Source organism: Lacerta agilis, chromosome 15 (genome assembly GCF_009819535.1).
Source record: "Lacerta agilis isolate rLacAgi1 chromosome 15, rLacAgi1.pri, whole genome shotgun sequence".
NCBI classification, from domain to species: domain Eukaryota; kingdom Metazoa; phylum Chordata; class Lepidosauria; order Squamata; family Lacertidae; genus Lacerta; species Lacerta agilis.
This window is the reverse complement of record NC_046326.1, coordinates 34021171-34043672: the sequence shown is the minus strand read 5'-3', so window position 1 is coordinate 34043672 and position 22502 is coordinate 34021171. Positions and strand designations below refer to the sequence as shown.

The window sequence follows — 22502 nt, the reverse complement described above, 5'->3', positions numbered from 1 at the left end:
CACTCAGGCTGGGAGCATGCCATGCTGCAACTCTTTGTTGTTAGAGCTCACTTCTGATGTATCTGCTTTGGAGATCTGGCTTGAGCAGGAATGCTTGGTATGAAAATATACCTAGATGTCTGTTGAAGTATGAACCGGATTCCACTAAATTATTGTGCTTAGTGGGAGCCAGTCCAAGGCATCCCACTGGCTGCCCCTGTATATCCCCATGTCCCCCACACCCCAAACTGGCTTTACAGGGTTCAGGAGAACCCTCAGAACAGCACACAGGGGAGGAGAGGAGAGGTTGCTTCATCAGGCATGCTGATGGAACCATCGCCTTAGCATGACGCCCTGTGACACTCTCTGCAAAATGATGGAAGTCACGAACCTGTATGAAACTCCAGCGCTTATGGAGACTGCTCTTGACCTTTTCACAGTCCAGGAGTTGTGGGAATCGGTTCTTCATATTATCCACCAAGCAGCGGGTATCAGGCAGGAGTGTCGTGGTCCCAAGAGCGCCCAAGTGAAGATACCCTTCTTTGGTGTAGCGGGCAAGCTGGATGGGAATAGGTGGGGTGGGAAAAGAGGCCGGATTAGAGTCGTGAATCTTATCTACTTCAGTCCCAATATGTCTTAACCCTTGGTTTCTCCAGGAAGCTCACACAGATTTCCTACGCTCACAACAGCCCTGTGAAGCAAGTTCAGGGGAGGGACAGAGAGCACTTTGAGGGGGAATTTGAACCCAGTACTACATCAGCCTAAGGCAAACACCCCAGTCAGGACATAATTACATACTGGGGAGAAAAGAGAAAGGACTGGCAGCTGGAGGGAAGGGGTTTGCTTTATCCTCTCCCTAGGGCAGGAGTTGGGAACATTTTTCAGAAAAGGGGCCACATTCCTATCTGGGAAAGCTTCTCATAGTCAGACGTCTGTGGTGGGAGGGGCCAGAGGCAAAAGCAGGCAGAACAATGAGTGTAATGTTGACCTTTGTGCAGAAGGCTATCTGAAAATCCCACCCACAGCCCTCTCTAGCCTCCATCCAGGCAAGCAGGAGACATTATCATGGCTCAAGGACACATTCCAGTCAGGCCAACTCTAGGGGGCCAAGGTGTCTTTGGTCCCCTCAATATTTGTTTGAATTGGGCCTCTTGTGCTTTATGTGTGCATGATGTCACGCACCACAGCTTCAGCACCCGGCTACACCAGAGGGCTCGGCCTCCTCTAGAGGACACAACTTTGTGCACCGGCCTGTGCAATGTTGGGAGGCGCTGTGGGGACCGGCGTGGCCTGGTGCAGGGTCGCACTGTCCTGCACAGCATTGGAAGACACTGTGGAGACTAGCACAGCCTAGCAGAAGCCTGCACCAGCCTACGCAGTATTGGGAGATTTGCGTGATGTCACACACAAATGGCACACGCCAGGCCCCCTCAATCTTGAGGGCAACCTGGCACCTCTGCAGGCAGTCAAAAATACTTGAGACACAAATCAGGGTCGGTGAGTGGTGGGGCCCAGGGAGAGTTCTGGGAGAGGGGCCTGGAGAGTGTCACAAGTCCCGTAAAGTCTGAGGTTCCCCACCCTTGTCCTAACGAGGAAAGAAAAAAAGAGCCACTTGATTAAAGAAACTGGTGGGTTGTTGTTTTTGAAACTCTACCCCTGTAAATCTTGTCCTTGGAGTGATGTGGTCTGGGGAAGCTCAAAAATGTGGAAACTCCCCAGCCCCCTCCCCAAAGGTCTGGGTCCATTTCCAGATGGGTCTGACTCACTTTGAGCTAGACCAAATTCACACTTTAACATTGAGGGCAGGGTACAAATTGTGTGGTCCTCCCCACCTGTTTTTCCACCAAGAAAGAAAACCTCACCTTACCTTAGGGAAAATGACTACAGGTAGGAAGGGGTCCCACATAGGATAAGCCCCACAAAGTCTCTTTATTCACCCATCCCCCAAGCTTTTAGTCTTTTCTTTTTATTAGGAAAGGTATGGGGCAACTGTCAAGGAAGAGGGAGCCCCATCTCTTGCTAAGCTACAAAGAATTCTGGGAATACTTGTTTCATTTTTCCTGGTTTCAGCTTTGGCTACATGGGGCAGATGCAGATTGCGAATTCCCCTGAATTCATATAGCTGCTGGTACCACATTACAGTTAGCTCGTGTGTATTCTAACCTGTGGCCCCCAACCATGGCATGGATACAGGATGGCTGTGTGGTTCTCCTGTGGTCCTTGATCAAGACAGACATCTTTCACCTTGTTGTTGCGCAGCTGTAATCAAGGAAAAAAGACTAATCACTGCATAGATCATTGAAGAATAATCACACATAATGCGGTGTACAGAGATGCACAAAGGCAAACACATAAAACTGCTTTGGGACTTTGGTAGGTATCTCAGAATTTGGGCTTGTCCTGTCCATGAGTGTGCTGCACATCTTGAGTGTGTGGTGACTGAGCCAAAACCAATGCAGATAGAAAGGGTTGCAGATCACATGGTCCAATAAAGCCTAGAACAGACTACTGCTCCCAAGCTCCAATTGCTTCCAAAACAGTGGAGATCCTTAAAGGAATAGAATAATAGAATTATAGTATCGTAGAGCTGGAAGGAGGGATGCGGTATGGTGCTGTGGGTTAAGCCACAGAGCCTAGGACTTGCTGATCAGAAGGTTGGCGGTTCGAATCCCCACAATGGGGTGAGCTCCTGTTGCTCGGTCCCATCTCCTGCCCACCTAGCAGTTCGAAAGCACGTCAAAGTGCAAGTAGATAAATAGGTACCACTCCAGCAGGAAGGTAAACAGCGTTTCAGTGCGCTGCTCTGATTCGCCAGAAGCGGCTTTGTCATGCTGGCCACATGACCCGGAAGCTGTACGAGTATTGGGAGAGCAGAACTGGATGCAGAAACCAGATTGGAGGGAGCGCATAGCATCTACAAGTTTCTGGAGGTGAAGCATAGGCGGGAAATGGGATGGTACCTCCCTGCACTCTCACGTCCCTGTTGTCTTTCCTACTTTCCTGTCTCTCTCCACCACCTTCTTTTTTAATATATTTTATTTTTGCATTTTCTATTTTACATAAACAAGCAAATTAAATACATAGATATATCATCCCCTTTGACTCCCTTCCCCTATTGTGTATCTTAATATAATGACTTCCCCTTCTGCATCTATTTCATGGATGATTTCAGCTCCATTTGAAATTGTAACCAAGAGGATTTGAATTTTCACAAAAACCACATTGTGTTATTTGGACAAAAAAAAAAAAAATCCAAAGTGATGGTTTGCATTTGGAATGCACTGTCAATGGGAAATGATTTATGGGTTGAGTTAGTTTTGTCTCTTTCCTTAAAAATGAGAGCATCACAGTCTTCCTGAGCTAACAGCACTAGCGGCAGGATAGGTTGGTTCAAACACTTCTAAAGGATGGGTTTCCCTGGCAACTTCCCAGGTGTGACAGAGGGTTTACCTGAGGTACAATTAAATTCACTGAAACTGAAATATGGGGTGAATGCAATTAGATCAAGTGATGCCCACAATCCACCCGATCACCTCCAATCTGAAGGCAAGGAAGATGGCAAAAGATTATCGTGACCAGCCAAGATGATTCTAAGAACGGTCTTCAGAGAGCTTAAGAGATCTTCAGAAATCCCCCATAGATCTCATTAAAAATATTGGAAACAAACAGAATCATGTATTCAACCTGAGTCCCTAGAATGGGCCTGTATTCTCATTATGGCGCTTTCCTCCTCTAATTACCTCTCCATATGCAATGGTGTTGTTGTATCTTCTCATTTCTGGGTAGACGTGGTCTAAGTACCATTGGAAGTTCCTGCACTTCAAACTTTTTCTGAGTGCTTTTCGCTCTGAAACATCTCCGATATCAATTCCAGGATTCTGAAAGAGATAAATTATTGGCCCTTAAAAGATTGGCATGGGGGGGCCCCCAGTGTGGAATTTTGGAATGTAATCCAGTGGCTGTCTGATTCACACTGGGAACTAATTTGAACCCTGATTTAGGAAAACCAAAGCTTCATGCCACCCCGTGTCTTTTTGTCACGACTTAGCGAAATCTGAAGCCATAGTCACAGCTCCTGAATGAACAACACTTGCCAAATTCCAGACAAATAGGTGTGCAGAGTTTTGTGCTAGGCACCCGCAATAATGAAGCATTCTGAGCGGGACACGTTTTTAATGGAACAGTCTGGGTTTTTGTTGTTGTTGTTGTTGTTTGCATAAGTGGTTGGAATTTGCAAGCATGGCAGTCATTCATTTTTAAAATGGTTTTAATCTGAGTTATAAAGTATTTAATGCTGCCAGCATGCTGTCCTTTGTCATTAATTGTGGGTTTTTAATTATGATTACATATTTTGCCTTTTTCATTTTTTGTTGCAAGCTACCCGGGGATGTTTACTGATGGGCAGCTATTTAAATTTAATAAGTAATAGTAATGAGGATGAGGTTATATGAACTCCCAAACTACTGATGCTGAATTAGCACTATACAAAAAGGGTTTAGGACCAGGTTATCTAAAACATAAACTCCTCCCATATAAAACTATGGGAGGAGCTATGCAATGAATTAGTATTAGTAGGAGCATGGGACAGGAGCCTTTTTAGCTCCCTAGATTGTGGAACCAGTGGCATAGTGGTGGGTGCCAGGGGGGCCATTGCCCCGGTCACACAGTTGGGGTGTTTATGCAAAACAGGCAACCCCCCACAGAGATCCCCAAGATTGTTCTCATGAGTGAAGCTATGTAACTGTACCTCCAGTGGCAGGTTCCATGCAATGTACACATGGGACTTGTAGTCATCCATCCACACCTCGGCCACCCGCAATGCGTTCCTCTTCGTGTAAAAGCCAATATTATTGTTGTAAGGTTTCTTCTTGCGCTCAATGTGGGCAACTCGAGAGCAGGGCAGGACTTCCATGCTGCCACCGCAGAGCCATACCTAGAGAGGGAGAAGGAGAGAAAATGGGAGACAGACAAGGAGAACGTGGAAGCCAGAGAAACCAAGGCAACATCTATGACCAGCTGCTTCACAAGAGGATCGTATCTTATGTTCACCTGGCACCTTCATTAGGTAAATTTAGGCGCCAGGAGAAAAAATTCACCTCCATCAGACCTTTGGCTGATTTGACTTAGATCCAAATATGAAGTATGCCACTTTGAGTCCCTTGGAAGAAAGGTGGAATAAACCATCACCATCATTTTGGTGGGTCTACCTTGAGTCCCCATCTACACTATACATTTATAGCTTCTATACATTCAACGGTCATGGCTTCCCCCAAATAATTCTGGGAACCATAGTTTGTTAAGAGTGCTAAGAGTTGTTAGGAGGACCCCCTCCCCCAGTTCCTCTCACAGACCTCCAATTGCCAGTATAATCATCATCATCATCATCATCATCATCATCATCATCATCAAAATAATTAAAATAAAAAATTCCTTCCAGTAGCACCTTAGAGACCAACTAAGTTTGTTCTTGGTATGAGCTTTTGTGTGCATGCACACTTCTTCAGATACACAAAAGCTCATACCAAGAACAAACTTAGTTGGTCTCTAAGGTGCTACTGGAAGGATTTTTTTTAAAAAAAATTATTTTGTTTCGACTATGGCAGACCAACACGGCTACCTACCTATAGTAATAATAATAATAATAATAATAATAATAATAATAATAATAATAATCTATACCCCATTCCTCCCCCCCCCCATGGAGCACAAGGCAGCTTACAGATAAAAACAAGAATCACTAAAAACATTGGGGAAATAAACAATCATTTTTTAAAAAATTAAGCATTGATAAAATTAAAGTGTTCCTCAAGAAGGAGGATTTATGGGTAAACCACTCCAAGAATTGTAGCTCTGTGTGGAGAGTAGGTATCATGGTGCTTTACATGTGTAGTGCAGATTGGGCCCAAAACACAGAAGAAAAGTATCTGCTCACGCAGGCCATTACTTATCCTAATAAACAGTCAGCCCCCGGTCTGAATCATCAGAGCACTAGGAGGTAATTATATGCCATTATAGTTGATAACGGCAATGGGGATGTAAGAACACTTTTACAGTAATTTTTCTTTTGGGGGGTGGATATGGAAAAACCTACTTCATTTAATTACATAGTTGGAAAAGACCATCGTGTCAAACCCTGCTCGGTGCAGGGTTTCACCGCCGCATCCTTGTAAGGTGGTCATCCACGCATTGCTGACAAACCTCTCATGAGGAAAAGCATCCTACTTCCAGAGACAATCTGTTCCACTGCCAAACAACACATACCAGTAGAAATATGCCTATGGGTACCAGTTGCTGGCAATTCCAAGTGGGCAGAGCGCTGGTGAACTCAGGTTGCCAAATAGGCAACTCATAAAACCCATATAGCAGTGGGAGGGAGAATCCTGTTTGGGGAGAAGCCAGCTCTCTCCACATCCCAATTGGCCCAAGGACCCAGATGAACCTACCCCAGCAACAACCCAGGGGGGGGGAAACATTCAGAGTCTTCTTTCCGGGGGCAGCTGGGGTTGGGCAAATTCGCTCCCACTTGAAGGTGGAAGTAATGTTGTGGCTAAGAACATCAGAGAACTCTTAACGGAAACAGAAATGTGAGCAGACATTGAATACATTCAGTATTTGTTTTTGGTTCTTTAGGTCTGCAAGAAATGTGTAATTGATTACAGCCCCATCCTCCATTTGCATTGCATTTAAATAAACGTTTCTCAAACTTGGGTCTCCAGCTGTTGTTGGGCTACAACTCCCAACATCCCTAACTAGCAGGACCCACAGACCAACAACAGCTGGAGACTCACGTTTGAGAAACACTGATTTAAATGAATGGGGCGGTATAAAGAAAACATAACTTGAGTAATTCATGTAATTTACGTAATTTTGTCACAGCAGAGAGTGGGGTGAATAATATACTTTTTGCAAGAAGATGAATTGCCAAGGGACAGAAACAGCACTGTATTCCACAGGGCTGAATGGAAAGCAAAGCTTTCTTACCTGTCCAATTGTGGGATCTTGTCAACAGTAAAAAGCCTACCCAATAGGAATTGCATCCTCTGTTACTACACAGGAGCAATTCCTAGTGAGAATGTTTTCCTCAGAGACTCTAGATCAGTGTTTCCCAAACTTGGGTCTCCAGCTGTTTGGGTCTCCACCATCCCTAGCTAGCAAGACCAGTGGCCAGGGATGATGGGAACTGCAGTCTAAAAACAGCTGGAGACTCAAATTTGGGAAACGTAGCTCTAGACTGAGACATTCCACCACCCACCAATAAATAGCAAGAGTGGAAAACGTGGGGAAGTTACTTAAAAGTTAACTGGGAAGTCTCAAACCCCATGCAACTATGTTTTGATCTCACTCATAGCCACCCTGAACAAAGAAGTCTGTGTCTTCTCTGATGCCTCAACAAAAGTAAGAGCAGTGGTGGGTCTACTTGGTCACCAAAGCAGAAGGCAGGAGCTCGTGGGAGTTGTAGCTCAAAACATTTTGAGGGCATCAGCTTGAGGAAAGCTGGTGCATACAATACTGAGCTAGATGGACTCTGTACGAAGCAACTTCATATATCCCTAGCAGTTAAATGAAAAGGGGCGGGGACTCACACCTTGAGATGAAACCTATTAATCTCCAATCTGGCCAGAGGCCCTCAACATACAGTGGAAGGAGAACTATGCTTTCCAGCTGAATGAAAGTACTCTTAACAAGTAAGAATTCAATTAGAGGGTTGGAATTGGGTTTTTCTGTTCACCCGAATGCAGATGGCACCTCAATTTCTGCTCACACTTAACCGAGTGGAAAGAAGGAGCCTTAAAATCCCAAGATCCTGAAAGCCAATCTAATTTTCTATAGACCCCATGTTCACCTACTGCTTCAAGAGAAAGGGCAGCGTCAATCTATTAGTCAGTCTATCAGCTCTGATGACGAGAGAGTGAATGCGGTATTTAAAGCTGAACATGATGAAAAAAAAATGATTAAAGGACAGGGAATTGAGAGCAAGACATGACTGAAATAACAGGAGGTTACGGTGAGCAGAATTACCTAGGGTGGGAGTTCTCTCTGTACCGTGCTGAATCTGTTTTCTTACACACACACACACAAACACACACACCTTGCTATCAGTTATGTCATTTCTGGATTTTTTGTGTGTTATAAGACTGGTTCTAAAATCTATTTATTTCCTGCTGAATGTGTGTAAAAACTAGCCAACTATATACAAAGGCAAAAGTTACACCTGTTGCTTTGCCTGCTTTTGCCTGTCATGACCCCAGTATCCAGCAATGAACTGGAAACAGAGATGGAGACTACAGGAGCACCAAATGGAGAGCCAGGGCATGTTCAGGGCTGAGAGCTGATAGTGGAAGAGAGGGAGACCATTGCACCTGAGGTGACTAGACAAGAACTGGGCCCTCATGAACATCTTTCCCTGAACATGAAGAACCAGGTGCCTCCCACCATGAATCAGGAGGCTAGCAGCACCAGAAGGGAGCCTATGGAGCAAATAATGGTTGGCCCTTTAAGGCACTGAAGTCCTCTCAAGGGTTTCATCGTGGAGGAGGTAGGCTGGAGACAGAGACATAGAAGGCTGCAATCTACCCCCAACCATTGCAGGAGAAAGCTTCTTACTTGGAGCTGTCCATGGTCCAGCAACCTTCAACCAGCCTTGCTGCTTTCCCTGTGGGTTCCAGGACTGGACCAGAAAATGACTTTTTTTCAGGCCAAGGACTTCATTAACCATCTAGGCAAATGGATTGTGGCCTGTTCTTGCAAATGAATTCTCAGCAGAACCCGTTTATTGTATATAAGTTTCTAGTGCATTGGAGATAGTGGATTCTGAGTTCACTTTTTGGATACTCTGAGTTCACTTTTTGGACACCCTTCTTCTTCTTTCCATACAGAAGTGGGGGAAGAGCTGTAGCTCAGCGGTAGAGCATCCGTCTTGCATGCCAAAGGTCCCAGGTTCAATTCCCCCGGAGACCCACTGCTAGTCAGTGTGGGTAATGCTGAGTTAGATGGGCCAGGGGTCTGACTCAGTATAAGACAGCTTCCCATGTTCCTGTGTTCTGATATCTAGGCTATCAGTGTTGCTGCTTATGCAGCTATAGTGACGCCAACTCTTCCCAGGAGAAAAATCAGCAGACTCGGGGTTATCCCAAGGTAGTTCAGAAGTTCAGGAAGCTATTTGGGAGGGGAGGGGACTTTCAGGGGAACCCCCCCCCAAAAAAACCAAAAAAACACGCACTAGCAGATGAACTGCAGCAGAGTGGAAACAGTGGTGCATGTGACTAATCCAGGGAAGAATGAAAAATGATGCCTTCTTGCATCCCTACCTCTAGGTCAGGTTGGGGAAAACTTTGTCTGGATCTCCAGAGAGCCACTGACAATCAGTGCAGACAACCACTGAGCTACTATGAGATCACACTCCTTCTAGGCATTGGGCAAAGGCATCCAACAACTGAGGAATCCCTGTAAATGTTCACCTACAACACTCATCCACTTCTATTTGCCCTGCTGCTTTTTCCTGGGGAAACCCACTGCTCAGACCCCCTTCTTTCTAGGCCTGGAACAAGCAAACGTATGGGCAAGTCCTTACTATCAGAGGACTCCTCTAAGAAGAAAAGTAATGCCCCTTTCCAAACTTCAGGCCAATCACAAAGACAGGATAACTGACAAGCAGTAAGCCCTTCATGTTACATTTTACAAAACCCTAATTATTATTCAAGTAAAATTCAATAAACTAAACAGCTTTCAGTGCATTAGTCTGCCTGTATCAATCAGGGGTTTGCACTACGTCTTCACTTTTTCATCTCCCCTTACCACAGAAGATTTGACTGTGGTGCTGTTTTGCTAAATAAGCAATGGATCTCATGCCTAAATGTCAGGAATAGATGGGATAACAGCTCTGAGCATGAAATGTGTCTGTCAGCTGGCAGAAACTGAAGTCTCTTAGAAATCAACTAAAGTTCATGGCACTTTGAAGAATTGCCAGGGAGGAGAACTATATCAGAAAGCAGCCAAGATCCGAGGCGAGGAATGGTTTCAATTATTTTGATGTGGGGAGTTGGATTAACTTTTTCTATTCCAGCACTTCATATGGAATATTTATTGTTTTAGTCGTATTATGCTGCCGTGCCAAGAGTGACTTTTTCTTGAAGAAGAAGAACCTTTAAAGAAGTGTGGGTTGTTGTTGTTGTTGTTCTTTGTTTGTTTGTTTTTTGCAAGCATGCAAACTTTGGGAAAGGACAATGCAACTTTTGCAGTAATCCAGTCTCATGGTTTACTTGTACATGGACTGCAGAAGCCCATCACCACGTGAAATATACAGAAGAAGTAGAAAGGCTGCTCGGAAGCTGTAGTAACTCTGTGCAACTGGAAGATGGAAAATCTATAGTGGCCATTTAAATATTCTCCAATTCCTCAGATGAAATGAAATAAATCGATGTGTGTGTGTGTGTGTGTGTGTGTGTGTGTATTTGCTACAGTAAAGATAATGGAATGAATTAGATCCACTTTCTGAAGTAATAAATACATTGTAAATGGATGTCATGATGGCCACTTGAGGAATATATTGATCATAACAGCAGCCATGTAATAGGGCATAGCAGATTGGTTTTATTGGAATTCAGATATTTATTTAATTACGGAATGATAAGCAATTAAAAGATGCTAATAAAATTGAGTGCAAAGTATCTACTACAGATAGGGATAGCAGAGAATTTCCGTCAAAAACAGAAATGGGAGGGGCAATTGCCACTTATTCATCCCTCGTCCAAACCAGAAATGAACCCAGTGCAAATGATCAGTGTTTGCTGTTGTTTCTGCTTCCAATCCACAAACAACACAAAATTGATTATTTTTGCCTCCACTTTGCCTCCTTTGCGTTGAAATGAACAGCATGGAACAACGTAACGACAATGTGATATTCATGACTTCAGCACGGTAGGTAATGGGGCAGATAACGTAGTTTCTGGAAGAAGATGAACTGCAGTGGAACAGAAGCAGGTGTTGCAGGCAAGAAATAGAGGGCAGGGCGGAAAACGATGCCTTCTCACATCCCTCTCCGCAGGTCAGAATGAAGCACCCATTTTGAAAGGTGCAAAAATCCAAAAGGCAAAACTGTCACAGGACACCTCCACATGTGGCAGACATACATCCTGGCTTGGGTTTGACCCACATTGCAACGATGTATACAGAAACGCTTTGCAAGAGACACCATCTGCCTTGAAGATCTGAAACTTTATTGCTCCTCCATTCAATACTTCCAAGCAGAATATTATTAGTACAGTATTACTAGTATGATTTCCACTGTCAGGTATAAAGGTCGCTCTCTTCTCTCTTTTCTAACCTGCTCAAGGAATGATATAGAGAGCTGTTGTTTGAAAAGAAAGGTCCTGTTGCAAAAAAGAAAAGAAAAAGAAAAAGAGACATCTGCTCGGAGAAGGCTTTCAGATCTCTAATCATTCCAGTATGCTAATTCCAGGCATCAATGGTCACCCCAGTAGATGCTGATTGCCTCTTGAACACCGTCTCTATCAAAACATAATTAATCTGACCAGTGACTCTACACAGCTAATAGCTTAGAACCAATTCAAGATTTGTTTAGTTGATATAGGCTCTAATGCTTTTGCAGAGTACGACGGGCAAATATTCTGCAGCGGTTGCTCCACATATTCAAGCCCTAGCAGTCAGCGTTTTTCCTGCTTTACCTTTTTCTACCTCCCCTGATGTGACAATGTATCCCCCCACCCACTGTAGTACTATCCTCCACATGTGAGGGAAGATGTTCATCCCTCAAGGAATGGGCCCCTTCTAAGGGAATGTTGCTGGAGGAGACTCTTGAGAGTCCATGGACTGCAAAAAGATCAGACCTATCCATTTTGAAGGAAATCAGCCCTGAGTGCTCACTGGAAGGACAGATCCTGAAGCTAAGGCTCCAATACTTTGGTCACCTCATGAGAAGAGAAGACTCACTGGAAAAGACCCTGATGTTGGGAAAGATGGAGGGCACAAGGAGAAGGGGACGACAGAGGAAGAGGTGGTTGGACAGTGTTCTCTAAGCTACCAACATGAGTCTGACCCAACTGAGGGAGGCAGTGGAAGACAGGAGACCCTGGCATGCTCTGGTCCATGGGGTCATGAAGAGTCGGACATGACTAAACGACTAAGCAACAACAACAACTACAACAACAACAACAACAAGGGAATGTTTCCCTCTTCCTCAAGGTGATGGTCTCCTTCTGAGAGACCTTAATTGTCTGCAGCAGCAGGGGAGATGTCATCATGGGAGTAGGACACAGCTATAATGTCCCCAATTGCTTCATCCACCATTCTCGCTACCTTTCTTACTTTTTCTAGGTCTGCCACCTTGGCCTCGAGGGAATAAACTTGTTCCCAGAGAGCCAGGAGCTCACTGCACTTTAGGCATACCCAATGAGGAGACTGTTATACATATGGCAGATAATGCAAAACACTGGAAAGCCCCCACGCTTCCTACCTTCGTGTTTCTCTGTTTTAGTTTTTGAGAGTTCAGGATTTTGCTGGGCAGAGTGGGGTGCCCTGGCAGCTCTGCTGCTGAACTCACACATCTGCCTAACTCCCCTTGACCCTTTGTCAGCTGGGGCTGAGACACTTCATCAACCAGGGCTCCCTCTAGTTGCATGGAGGCACCATTGGAGGAAACGTTATCTGGAGCCTTCCAGTTTGGGTTCAGAATGGAATTGGACCTGGTCACCCTGGAAGATGACCTTGTTCAAACCAGAGACTGCAACTCTGCAGCTGCTGTCAGATCTCTCTGCTATTGACCATGGTATCCTCCTGGACTGCCTCTGTGCTGTTTTACAGTGGTTCCACTCTTACCTGTAGTGATTGGCACCAGGTGATAGTATTGGGGGACTACAGTGGTCCCTCCACTTATGAAATACTCGACATCCGAATGTTTCGACTTAGGAACGAAAAAAGTGGCCGCACGCCAATGAATTTTCCGACATCCGAATGGAAATCCGTTGGCATTTTAGATGCGGTTTAGTCAACTTATGAATTTTAGATGTGGTTTCCTCGACTTACGAATTTTTCTTTTAAAAACTGCTTCAATGCATTCCTATGGGGAAATCGCTTTTCCGACTTACGAACTTTTCGACCTACGAATGTGCTTTCGGAACGGATTAAATTCGTAAGTCGAGGGACCACTGTACATGCGACATCTTGGCAGCTTAGCTTTGTGGTGCAGTAAGACTTGATTCTGTCCCCAATGCTGTTTGACCTCCATATGAAACTGCTGGGAACAATCACCAGGAGATTTGGGGTGGGGTGGGGGGCACAGTGTCATCAGCATGATGATGTCTTTCCCATTAAATCCGAATCAAGAGAGGCTGTGAGTAAGGTGAACCACTGCCTGGATGCAGCGGTGAAATGAATGAGAGTCAATAAGCTGAAACCTGAATCCTGCTAAGACAGAGACAGTGTGGGTAAGTAGTTTCTAGGTCTGAGAATTGGGGAGTCTGCCTGCTCTAAGCTGGTATGGCCACATGGGCGTCAGATGGGCTGAATATCATCACAGAGTGAAAAAAAGTGCCCGGCTTCTATTTCTGAACCTGACACCATTCAAAGTACAACCCAGTAATAAGTCATAAATTCAGTGACACACCATTGCATTATAAAAATGATAACAGGGCATCATTGTTAATACAAGTGCACCCGGTGAAAATGTTTTACATGAATATAATATAAGCCAGATTCATTGTTCTGGTGGGTGGGTGGGATTCAAACAGGCTGCTCGTACATCAAGTATAATGGAAAATTCACATGCAGACTCATCAGCTATTTATATCCTTTGGCATATATATATACTGCAGATGAGATATGCCTTTGTTTCTCAGGCAATTATCAGGTACAAATTAATTCTCCTCTTAACATATCCATGTTGATATGGCTCCAGCACTTTTGCTGATTGTTTTAAGCATTCTGCGTGTGGCCAATTCTAAATTTAACAACAACAAAAAAAAGACATTTGTTTGATTGCATAAGCAACTTTCCAATTGTTAATCTTCCAACTGCAACTCAAGATGAGTGGGTGCATGGAGGGTCTGATTTGTCTCGTAATTGAAGCTGGAGGAAAATGACTCCCCCACTCCCCGCACACATTTAGGGGAAACAGTTCGTCTCTCAAACCCAGCCAGAGCTGATCTGCCCCATCGCCACTAATGTTGCCTGTTCCTTGATAACTTCTTCACTTGAACTTCTTTCCCTTTGACTAACCTCTCAACCTAGGCTGAATTTCTTCAGCTTTGGTAGGCTGCAAACACGTGACATTTTATTCTAGAATCAATAGAGACTCAGTGCTTGATTTTACTATGTAGTCCCCACAATCTAGATCCACAGCTTATTCTTTGCCCTTCCTGAAAAAATGGTTTGATTCCCAAAACGAAAGCTTGTTGCAGATTGATTCCTCATTGTCCCATAATGTGTCCATTTGAAAACGGACGAAAACAAATGTTTGTGGTCCACGCAATGTGGTGTATGCGTATCCACACCTGACAATGTTGTTGGGGGGGGGGGTTAGAACAAGACTGCAATCACCACTTCCTTCTTTATTCACTTGGAGAATGCGCAGGGAGTGAAATACATGGGTAACCTCACCGAGAGGAAGGTTTTCAAATGTGTATCAAGTCACCATTCCCATCTTTGTGAAGGTCAGGATCTATAAGCAATCTAGATTGGAAGCAGCATGTTGAGGAAGAGCATGAATGATTCCAGACTGAGGAAAAACTACATTTTTATGCTTTTGTTGTTGTTGTTGTTCAGTCGTTCAGTCGTGTCCGACTCTTCGTGACCCCATGGACCAGAGCACGCCAGGCACGCCTATCCTTCACTGCCTCTCGCAATTTGGCCAAACTCATGTTAGTAGCTTCGAGAACACTGTCCAACCATCTCATCCTCTGTCGTCCCCTTCTCCTTGTGCCCTCCATCTTTCCCAACATCAGGGTCTTTTCTAGGGAGTCTTCTCTTCTCATGAGGTGGCCAAAGTACTGGAGCCTCAACTTCAGGATCTGTCCTTCTAGTGAGTACTCAGGGCTGGTTTCTTTGAGAATGGATAGGTTTGATCTTCTTGCAGTCCATGGGACTCTCAAGAGTCTCCTCCAGCACCATAATTCAAAAGCATCAATTCTACGGCGATCAGCCTTCTTTATGGTCCAGCTCTCACTTCCGTACATTACTACTGGGAAATTTTTTATGCTACAGATGGGTTAATGTGTACATAGCCTAGGTCTGAAATGAGAAGCTTCCTGAGAACTATTGAGTGAAATTTACTACGACTTTTTTTTTTTGCAATAAAGATCCTTAAAATGGCATGTAATACAGGTATGTCACAAATCATATTTCTAGAGTGCTGGCATGAGAGGAAGCAGCAGAAGGATTTCAGTCTTATTAGCTCCTTTCATCATCTAATTGCAAGCTTCTCACTGACCTTAATTCCAAGCTCTATGTTCTCTCCACCATAAACATCCATTCCTGGATCAAGAAGTCCAATTTCTCCAAAGAACTTCCGGTTCACCACGAAAGAACAGCCTATCATAGCTGGTGTCCTAGAGGAAAAGGTGGGAAAGAAACACAAAACTTCCCATTATTTTGGTGAAGGAATCCTAAATTCATTTAATCTAAACCATAGTTTTCCATTCATGATCCAATTGCAACACATGTTCGGTTGATTCATACAAAGCATAGAATCAAAGAGTTGGAAGGAGGGATTGGAGGGAATTGGGACCAGATGACCCCCTGGAGTCCCTCCCAACTCTATAATACTGTGATTGTATGGATTTAATTCAGCATCTATTATAATCAAATGCATTTCCCTTAATTTTCACCCAAGAAAACTGAAACACCAGCACAGACAATTCTGTTGGAGGGGCTGAGCTGACTCCTCCAGTCCCACTCCTAGTTTGTATTTTTTCTTTGTTCTAAGAGACAGCAAGATTTATTTTACGCTGCAGATTTCACTAATAAGACCATGGGAATGACTGGAATCTCACAGAGATGGATGGCCAACTCAAGCTTGATTTCAAGACACACTGCAGTGCTTCGTGGCTTGCTATTTAAGAATTCAATTTCACCGACTTAAGTTGTAGCACGATAACTACCATAAGCTGAAACAATTAATTTTCAAAGTGATAACAACATTAGAGGTGCCAGACTCTTAACAGCTCCATTATTCGTGATTACGAGCAAGAATTAAGACAAAGGGGAAAGCCACTGCCTTCCAGAAGAGAACAAGTTAACAAAGACTTTGGAAGGGACTTGGTTGTGGGGGAACAGAAAGCAGAAGCAAGCTGGGCTTTCTGTTTGGGAGGAAGATGCATGGCCAAAAAGGGAGTTGTTAGGTATGGTATAGTGGTTAGAGTGTATAACTAGGACCTGGGATACCAGGGTTTAGATTCCCACTCAGCCATGAAGCTCTCTGGTTGACAGTGAGCCAGTCATTGCCTCTCAGTCTAACCTACCTCACAGAGTTATTATGGGGATTAAATGCCACCTTGAACTCCTCAGAGAAAAATGTGGGATATAAATGCAATTAACAACAACAGCAACAAGTGCAAGCCTAACAAACTTGCTTCTTTATTATTAATTAATCCATATATAGGCAGTATCTAACAAAGGGCTCATCCATACTTCTTTTTGTGCTGTCTTGCACCTAAGGTTGAGGGGGCCTGGCACGCACCGTGCGTGTCACACACATGTGACATCATGTATTTGTGTGACGTCATATGCATAATGCACACATGACATCATCAGGAGGAGGCCAGGCATGGTGGAGCCCAGTGCGGCGCAGCTTCCTCTTTCATGCTCAGGAGGAGCCAGCCACTGAATTGCACCACGCTCGGCTCTGCGCTCAGTCTCCTCTTGCCTCCCCATTCACACTGAGGGGGACTGGCCCCCTGCCAGCAGATATTGAGGGAACAGAAAAAACCTCTGCCCCTATGAGTTGGTGCACCCAATGAGAGCTATCTTCAAATATCTAAAGGACTATCACATGGAAAACGGAGCAAGCTTGTTTTCTCCTGCTCCGGAAGGTAGGACCTGAACCAGTGGGTTCAAGTTAAAAGAAAGGTGATTCTGTCTAAATGTCAGGAAAAACATTATGATAGACCAAGAGCTGTTCAACAGCAGAACGGACTCCCTTGGCAGGTGGTGGACTCTCCTTCATTCCAGCTTTTTAAGCAGAGGTGGGATGGCCATCTGTCATGTGGAGATGCCTGCATTGCAGAGAGTTGGATTGATGACCCTTGGGATGCCTTCCAACCCTACAATTCTATGAAATCATTTTACTGAACAAGATTTAGTCTCCCATTCTCTCAATGTTAATATGCACAGAAACGCATGCACTCTTAATAGCATCATTGTTTCTGACTATTTTGGGTGTGTGTGTGTGTGTGTGTGTGTGTGTAGGTGAGGAATCCCCAATATTAAAAAACTCTTGCTCAGACCATCTAGTATAGTCATCGTGTGATCCAGGAAGACCACAACGAGGTATGAAGATACCTCGTTTGAAGATACCCTGTTGAAGATACCTCATTGAAGATACCCCATTGTAGGCACTAATGGTCAAAACCAGAAGAGACCCACAGGATCAGACAAAAGACCTCCCTAGCCCAGCATTCCTAGTCACCAGCCACATGTTTTCCAGGAAGCCTGCCAGCAGGGCACAAACACAACCCCCCCCCCCTCTATCACAACACCACCACTCTATCAATGCCAACAATCTTTATGATAGAGGAATCAGGGGTGCAGAACCAGCACGGTGAAGGCAAGTGATGCTGGAGAGACCATTCTCCCTTGCTCATATTCAGTTTATTTCATCCACCAAGCAGGTTCCATTTCAGAGCAATGAATTCCATCCAGAAACACCATCTGCCCTAGGACCTTTGTGCAATTGACCGGGCTGCTGTAATTTCTACATTTCCACCTAGTAGGCTATTATATAGTAGTCTATTACGGTTTACTTTCGCAAATATACTTCTTTGGGGAAACAAGATTTCATTGCAGCTAGCCCAGAACCTCCTGCATCTACACACCTGAAATTTGGCAAGGTTAATCCCTTCTTTGGGGGCTACTATAGCAGCAGGCTCTGTGCACATGTGTGAAACAAACCACACAGTTAGGGTCCATTTGGTTTCCCAATGCAAGTCAATGGGAAGACTGAAGGTTTGGTGTTTCAATTATTGCTCTGGATATTGGGTCTGTGGCGAGCGACCCTTCCCCGAGATCTGAATTGAACAAGGAGGCCAATCAGAAGTGCTGAAGCAGGCTCTGGAGCACAGCCTTAGTTAATACTGTCTCCCAATGTGCAAATACAGACCGGGTGCATAAATTCTCCTTGCTGTGCACCAATAACCTGGTTTAATTATCTGTTTCAAATGGACTTTTCTTCCTACTCTCTCTAACAGCTTGGGTATCAGAGAAGCAAATTAAAAACACCAGAGAAGATCCCATAAAAGAGCTGTTAGATTAAGTGTATCTCCCACCCTTAATTCTGCAGGAGTTCAACAAGCCTTTACATTTAAAAAAATAAATGAAGCACGGGTCTTAGAAGCCTAATCTTATGGCTGAAATTCACTCTTCAGGCCTGCAAGCTTTTCAGACCCGCTTTAAAATGATGTTGGTGCATTTATTAGTACAAGAGGAATCCAGAAATGGAACCCCCTCCAGTTTGGAAATTGGCTAAATGGTGCAGAGAGCTGATTGGCCAGAGAACAGGAGATTGACAGAAATATCTCCACAAACCAGTCTCCGTAAGTTTAAATGGGAGGATGTGGGTATCTGTGGACCAGGAAAGAGCGGGGCGTTGGGACTGTCACAGAATTATAGAATTGTAGAATTGGAAGGGATGCCAAGGGTCATCTAAAAATGTTGGTTGGCACTTCACCTGGTAAGACAATTCTCCAGTAGGACTGGAGAGGCCTGAGTGCAACATCCTCTAAATATTGAGGGGCCCTGGCGCCCTAAAAACATATATGCAGGGGGCCAAAACTGCCTTGGCCACTTAGAGAAAATGCCTATGTCCAGTAGACCTTTTTTGGCCACCTTTCATAGACACCTGAAGGCAGTCCTGCATCGGGAGGTTTTAAGTTTCTGTTGTATTGTGTGTTCTTTTATACTCTGTTGGAAACCAGAGTAGCTGGGGCAACCCAGTCTGATGGGTGGGATAAAAGTTGTTGTTGCTGTTGTCCCACTGACCTAAAGCAGCCCTTGATGGGACTCTTCCAATACCACTAGGCTCTGCTTGGTCTACTAAGCTGCGATGGAAGTTCTCCAGGAAGTAGCCAGGTGGATGGGTCTACTCACACGACGTTTCCTACGCTGCCCAAGTCAGTGGCATTATTATTTAAAGGATTGTCTAGTTCTAGTTGCTTGACATTACTCTGAATGTCAGGCTGTAAAAAAATAATGATAACCAAAATAAGAGAGTCTGGACAGGCTCCAGCAGTGGGGCCTGCCAGAGTCACGAGGCCTTGACAGGTGCCCAAGAATGCCAGGGGCTGACATGAGCTCTGTCTGTGCCAAAAACATTTATGCCACCTTGTAAACCCTCTACATTCCCTCAAGAGTGATTTATTGCTGATTTCCCTACAGATAATGAAGCCTGAGAAAGGTTGTGTGTGTTACGAGATTTTGGGAACTGCAAGCAGAGATCAATAACTGAATATTTTAATATACATGGGGAGAAATGATTCAAGGGTTGGAAAATATATAGAAGATGACAGGCGGAATATGTTCCCGCTCCTTAAGTAACTGAACATTGAGAAATTCAAGGAACAGATAGTTTAGGAGGGAGAATATACGCAGGTCCCCGTTCAGATATAAATCTCGGCTGGCTGTGAACAGTTTGGATATGACAAGTGGAAAGGGGCCAATGTAGCAGGAGAATGATGCTGGAGAAACGACAAATCTTTGGCACACAGAGGAAGCCTGCTGGGATCAGCTGAGCTACGAAGTTCCCAGTGGGGAGCTGTGTAGCACAGCCCATCACCGCAGGCCTGCTGTCACCAACCATCAGCTGATTGGCACTGACAGCAAGCATCCCTTGACATTGCCAAGGGGCTCCTGCTGTTCTTTGGCATTTATTATTATTATTATTATTATTATTATTATTATTATTATTAGTATACCACCCTTCCTCTGAAGATCACAGGGTGGTTCACAACATGAAAATATAAAATGGGAACACTAAATACACAATAAAACAAAAGCAAACCAATAACGCCCCCTCCCACAAACATATTAAAAGGCCTAGAGAAACATTTTCACCTGGCACCTAAAGATATGTAACGAAGGTGCCGGGCGAGCCTCCCTCGCCATTCCACAAATAGGGAGCCACGACAGAAAAGGCTTGCTCTCATGTTGGCTGCCCTCTGGACCTCTCATGGAGGCGGCACACAAAGAAGGACCTCAGGTGATGATCACAATATCCACAGACATTCCTTCAAGTATGGCAGTCCATGTTTCCACCTGTACGCACACCTGAGGCCATGTACAATGTCAGGTGTGGGAGTACTGGGCATGGCTTGGGAAAAATTATTATTATTCTAATTATTTACATCTATTGGACACTTCTTTCTTTCTTTCTTTCTTTCTTTCTTTCTTTCTTTCTTTCTTTCTTTCTTTCTTTCTTTCTTTCTTTCTTTCTTTCTTTCTAACAAAAGTGACCCACTCTGAAACCAAGTATTATTCATTCAAACATCAATCAATCAATCAATCACTTTATTTCAGCTTTAAGCTCATAGGGGGAAAAAAAACTAAAACAGATACACACACTCAATTTGATTTAAAAATTAAGGACAATAAAAGACTTAATAGGGATACAAAATTAGATCTAGATAGGGTTGCCAGGTCTGCTTCCAAAAATTAGTGGAGAAGCGGGGGGGGGGGGTTAAATTAAATTAAATTATATATTTTCTTACAAACATTTTAACACGTATTAAGATACCATTTCATCATAAAGCTTTTGAATAAAAACATGTCCACTATTTTGTGAAAAAAATAGTGAACATAATGTAAAAAAAGTGGCCTGTCCACTCAAATAGTGGACACCTGGCAACCCTAGATATACGGTAGATATTATAAGGAGATTTCAGGTTCCAAACAGCATTCCATTACATCGCTTATATGTCAAAACGGAAGTTAAAAATTTCGCCATTTGTAGAGTTACATACTGATCTGTATCTTGCAATAAGAAGGCAAGATGAAAATCTGCCGGGTGCCCAGGCAATTTATGGATTAACGGTAACAATAAATTCTTCCGGACAGCACAATATAAAAGACATATAAGCACTGTGTGTTGAAGTGTTTCGATCGATCTATTATCACAGGGACATAAAACTGAGACTTGACCCCTAGAAAATCTATGAAAAAGGGGGTACTATTCAAACAATTTATATATGGCTTAACTACCACAGTCTCTAAGCGGTTTACAAAGAGACACCTTTGAAAAGGCCTCTTCTGGTGTTGCCATCCTCTTGGTGGCGGCACAGTGAGAAGGCCATGGACAAGAAGTGCAGGGCCTAAGTAGGTTCATGTGGTGAGAGGTGGGCTCCTTGGGGTATTGGGGTCCTGAGCTATATTAGGCTTCATATGCCCAAACCAGCACTTTGAATTGAACCTGGAAATTTATCAGAAGCCAATGCAATTGTGACATGGTTGGTTTCATATGCTTAGATGATCTCACCCCAAGTTAGCAACCTGACCACTGAACTATCCACCAGCGCATGTGATCTGTTGTAGCGTGGGGATAGCGATTCAGCAAGTGATTTCAGCTCTCTGACATAGCAGGGAGGAGACAGCTTCTTCATGTAACACTCTTTATTCAGGCAAACAAGACTGGGGAACTAAGGAGAGGGAAGCTACATTTATAGGGACAGAAGAGTGGCTAGAAAGGATACATTTTGGAGGAAACAATCTCAAGCAATCACAAAGCTGCCTTTTGGTGGGAACCAATAAGATGGAGGATCCAAATGCAGCAACTTGAACGAACCAATAGTAGCTGTTCCTTCTGGAACAGGAAGGCAGTTACTTTCCACTAATGTGAATACAGACAATAGTAATACAGATATGATAACCCTTGAATCAATACACAACATGATCCATGCGACGGTCACTTCCAGGCTTGATTATTGTAACTCACTCTACATGGGGCTGCCCTTGAAACTGACCCAGAAACTCCAGTGGGTGCAGAATGCCGCAGCGAGACTCACATTCATCCGGTGCTATACCAGCTGCACTGGCTCCAGGTGGAGTACAGGGTCAGGTTTAAGGTGCTGGTTTTAACCTTTAAAGCCCTATATGGCCCAGGACCCTTGTACTTATGGGTCGGCCTCCCCTGGTATGCCCCAAGGAGGACATTAAGGTCTGCAAATAACAACACCTTGAAGATCCCAGGCCCCAGGGAGATTAAACTGCCCTCGACCAGAGCCAGGGCCTTTTCGGCCATGGCCCCGGCCTGGTGGAACACTCTGTCACAAGAGACCAGGGCCCTGCGGGATTTGGCCCTGGAGAAT

The 22502-nt window shown here is 44.3% G+C and overlaps 1 protein-coding gene across 1 annotated transcript in view; it reads right to left on the bottom strand.

Moving 5' to 3' along the window:
• Positions 1–22502, bottom strand: part of GALNT17 (polypeptide N-acetylgalactosaminyltransferase 17) — a 117699-nt gene that overhangs the window by 1860 nt on the left and 93337 nt on the right. Inside the window, exons 6-10 of the mRNA XM_033171736.1 lie at positions 15422–15539; positions 4727–4912; positions 3720–3857; positions 2143–2238; positions 371–538 (exon numbers count right to left, since the gene is read on the bottom strand). Coding sequence (XP_033027627.1) covers positions 371–538; positions 2143–2238; positions 3720–3857; positions 4727–4912; positions 15422–15539 — 706 coding nt within the window. The remainder of the gene's footprint in view (positions 1–370; positions 539–2142; positions 2239–3719; positions 3858–4726; positions 4913–15421; positions 15540–22502) is intronic.